Below are 4281 nucleotides of genomic sequence, written 5' to 3' on the forward strand. Positions count from 1 at the left end.
GGTCTGGTGCCCTCTTCTGGACTGCAGACGTACACACAGACAGACTATTGTATGTATAATAAATAAATATTTAAAAAAATGAAAAGGAAGAAAGGAGAAAAATAAACATGACATTATGTTATAGGGAAGCAATTTCAGGAGGAGGGAGTGGTCATTAGCGCTATCTACATGCTACCCCAAAACCAAGTAGGATGACCTCTGAAAGATTCTTTTGTTATTTCGTGACATAAACTGTGGTAGACCTTGATAAAAAAGCAGTTGTGAGTGTGTGTGTGGGGGAGTAGCAGAGGTGAGTTGGAGCAGGGTTAAAGGTAAGTGGGAGGTAGGAAATGAGGTAGCTGAGTGTGAGCAAGTCTTGAGTCATTTGTAGGGAGAAAAGAGAATTTTTGGTGCTTGTTTTTTAGATGAAAGATATCTGAGTGTATTTAAAGTCGTTGAGAAGGAACACGGGACAACTTCAGAGGTTTGTGGCAAGGACTCAAGGCCTCTGCTCTGATGTCTTCTGTTTACTTCACACCGTAAGAGGTAGGCTCTATCTGCTGAATACTAAGGGGCAAATCAAGATGTTGGGGAGACTATATTTGAAATGGCCACTGTGGGTGAGCGTTAACTAGGGAATGGTGAGGAAACGGAAGAGAAAACTGACTACTAATAGGACGATGGGTTAGTTCTGAGGGACTCGTAGAAGCTGGGAAATGAGGGTTTATCATGAGGCAAATCTAGAAAACTGTATAGTGTTATTCAGTAGTGTTCAGCTGCCTGGGCACAAGGATGGGAAAAATAAGGCAAACAGTTGGACTCATTCAGGATTGAGTTATTGCCAGTCGGATAACGGACAAAACAAGGAACAAAGTCTAAAAGAATGAGAAAGTAAAGGACGACGAGATCTGGTCTGAGGAATGAAGAGTAGTAAAGGATCACTATGAGCCAAGCCTAGCTTAATAACTGAAATACGTGGAAAGGCTTCTGGAAAACAGGGTGATGGGAGAACGGAAGAAGATATGAGATGCGACGGAAGGGTCGCTTTTGGAAATTGAGCCGGGAGATTTGCATCTGGGGGACCACGGAAAGCTGGGAAGGAAAGCTGAAGGGAAGTTCAGGGCCAGCAGAAGGAGGGCCTTAAACTCCTGCTAGAGGTGAAACTGGCCCAAGCGAGGGGGCGTGGCTAAGCTCAAATCCCGACGAGGGGGCGGGACTCTAGTAACTGGGTCCCAGCGCCGCGGTGGCTGCGGCTGTCTCAGCAACGGCTCGCGCCTCCCCATCCCCCCCACTCGCCCCCAGTTCCCAGGGCTCTTCCCGCCCGCTGCGGCGGAGACCCAGACCGAAGGCGGAGAAGCCTGGTCCGGCCCGTTCCTCGGCCCGCGCGGCTGGAGCATCGTCCTGGAACACTGCCTGAAGGCAAGCCTAGCAGAAGGGGAGCGCGGCACACGCGCGCCTCCCGGCCACGGCCATCCTCTCTTCCCTCCTTCCTCTCCTCTCTCCCCTCCCCTCGCCTCCGCCCCCCTGCCTCCGCTGCGGCGGGAGGAAGAACCCTTCCCGACCAGCCCAGAGAACCCAGGTCGATTCTCATTCCGGGAGAAAGGAGAGACCCCCGCGCCGGGATCCTGCTGGCCGCTCACCCCCGGCCACGGAAGTGACCGGCCGTCCATCGGGAGAGCCCGCTCCTAGCGCAGCCCCCGACCCTCCGCCCAGCCGCAGCCGCATAGACAGCGCTCCCCAGTGGGCCCCCGGCCCCGCCGAGCCCACTCCCCGCTTGGGGCCAGGGCCGGCGATGCCTGGCGCGGCAACGGCGGTAGCCGCGGCTGCTGTTGCTGCTGCTGCCGCCACGGCTGCTGGCCGGAGCCCGGGTCGGGGGCTCGAGTCTCCGCAGTGGGGCTGAGCCCGCAGCCCCGCCCCCCGAGCCTGAGGCCGCTGCTCCGCCGGGCGCCGGGCCTTCTCCGCCCGCGCCTCCGCCCCAGGAACTGGAGCCAAGCGGGGAGCCCGGGCCCCGCGCCCAGGCCCGGACCATGCATGGCCACCGAGTCCCGGGGGGCCCTGGGCCTTCGGATCCCGAACGCTCGGCGACGAATACCCCTGGCGCGGCTACACTGGCCTGTGCCGACTCGGACCCTGGAGTCTTGGAACCCGGTCTGCCGGTGCGCAGGGGCTCAGGCTCGGCTCTTGGAGGCCCTTTGGATCCTCAGTTTGTCGGACCCTCTGACGCCAGTTTGGGGGCCCCTCCAAGCTCCCGGGTCTTGCCCTGCGGCCCTAGTCCACAGCACCACCGGGCCCTGCGCTTCTCCTACCACCTGGAGGGCTCGCAGCCTCGGCCTGGTGAGTGATCCAGACAGCATGGGAACCTGGGCCAAGGCCTGGTACTGGGAACGGGTTCTTGTTATAGGGGTTGGGGCCGACATGCTCACCGTAGCCCCTTGGGTCTCCTAAAACCCTATTCCTCCCCCTCCCGCAGCCTTCCATACAGTTCTTTCAGCCTTTGCTCCTTGCTCTTCTCTTTCCCTTGCGCCCTCAGTCCTTAAGACTCCTTTCTCTTCTAACTGCTGAGGCTAACAGGAGAGGAAGCACTCCCAAGAAAAGGGGGCAGGATTTCAAGGCAGCAATGGGGATGCGGTTGAGGAATAGGAGAAAAGAAGTCTCCCATTAGCTAAGTGCCTACATTTGTGCGTGGCTCTGAACTGGGTACTTTTACAAGGCTTCTTGTTTCAGCTTCAGGAGCCATCTGAAGTGGATATCATCAACCACAGTTTTTGGGGTGCAAACCAAGGCTCTGAGAAGTAACTTGTCCAAGGTCACACTGTCATTATGGAGCCTGGATTCAAAACCAGAGTAGAGTCCAAAATCCGTGGTCTTTCTGCTTCCCTAAACTGAGTCTGGAGAGTAATGCCAAGCTTTCTACTTATGTGATTACCCCCTATCTGTTCAGTAGCCCTGAAGTATGAGGACGTGAGAGAGAGAGAGAGAGAGAGAGAGAGAGAGAGAGAGAGAGAGAGAGAGAGGGCTGATCCTAGATTGTGCTTTTGCTAGGTGTATGTGATCAGAGTACACGGTGGTGAGGAAAGGTAGGAGGTGCTGAAGAGAGAGAAAGGTGGGGATGAGCCTGAAGGGGCTGGTAGGTAGAAAGAGAGCTGAAAGGTCAGAAGGGCCAGCTGCAGGGCCAGCAGATTGTTTGGACAGATAATCAGGATGGTTGCTTGGGTTTACAGTGGTGAACAACTCTAGGTCAGGCTGGGGCCACAGACCTGGCTGGCCCTTTTCATAGCCCTGAGTACCTGAGCAGCCTAGTAGAGCCTCTAGGATATTCTCACGTGGGCCTGAGTCTAGGAGCCTTGAAGGAAGAGCAGTGCCTACCTGCCCTGTCTTCCCTGGGACTGAAGGAGGTGGTGGGAGGCTCACTGCTTCCAGGGCTCACATCTCAGTTTCCACAGGTCACAAGGACTGCGGATGGCTCAGTACCAGGTAGCAGTAACAGTTAGTGAAGCATAAAACATGGACAGGATGTACCTCTCGCTGCTGTCTGTTCTCTGGATAGTAGTTATGGAGCCTCTGGGAGAGTTCAGCACACACACACACACACACACACACACACCCTTGTGAGCTGGAGGTAGCCAGCTCACAACCCTTTAATGCCCTGCTCTGCTTGTTGCTTCTGCTGGCTTTCCAAACTCCCCTGGACACGTGTTGTGGAGAGGGGGCTACCCATCCATACTTTCTTTTAGCTCCTCCCTTCAGATCCCCAGACACCCACAACTCTCCCAGTGCAGAGCCTTTGCATTTGCTTTGCCTTCTGCTTGCAAGCCCTTCCCTCAGCCCTCCACCTGGCTTGCTCCTCATCTTTCTGGTCTCAGCTCAAATGTCCCCTCTGAGAGACCTTCCCTGACCACTTTTAAGTAGGGCCCCTCTTGTGACTCTCCATCACAGCTGCCAGTGTGTGTCTATCCTTACATTTAATACAGTCTGAAAGTGCCCTCTTGTTTGTGTCTACTTGGTTATTGCTGCTCTTAATGCTGCCAGAATGTGAGCTCCTTGAGGGCAAGGGGGTCGTGTCTGTTGCTTTGTTCTGTACTGTATACCTAAGGGACTAGTTTAGTAGCTAGTACATAGCAGGTACTCAATAAATCCTTCTTCAATAAATGTCTGACTAGCCGGGCGATGGTGGCGCACGCCTTTAATCCCAGCACTCGGGAGGCAGACGCAGGTGGATCTCTGTGAGTTCGAGACCAGCCTGGTCTACAGAGCTAGTTCCAGGACAGGCTCCAAAGCCACAGGGAAACCCTGTCTCGAAAA

The 4281-nt window shown here is 55.2% G+C and overlaps 1 protein-coding gene across 1 annotated transcript in view; it reads left to right on the forward strand.

Annotated features, from left to right (window-relative positions):
* The first annotated feature begins 1549 nt into the window (after positions 1-1549).
* The window catches only part of Fgd1 (FYVE, RhoGEF and PH domain containing 1), a 41918-nt gene continuing 39186 nt past the window's right edge, over positions 1550-4281 (forward strand). The window contains exon 1 of the mRNA XM_005358880.2: positions 1550-2313. Coding sequence (XP_005358937.1) covers positions 2007-2313 — 307 coding nt within the window. The 5' untranslated portion in view covers positions 1550-2006. The remainder of the gene's footprint in view (positions 2314-4281) is intronic.

Source organism: Microtus ochrogaster, chromosome X, assembly GCF_000317375.1.
Source record: "Microtus ochrogaster isolate Prairie Vole_2 chromosome X, MicOch1.0, whole genome shotgun sequence".
In the NCBI taxonomy this organism is placed as follows: Eukaryota; Metazoa; Chordata; class Mammalia; order Rodentia; family Cricetidae; genus Microtus; species Microtus ochrogaster.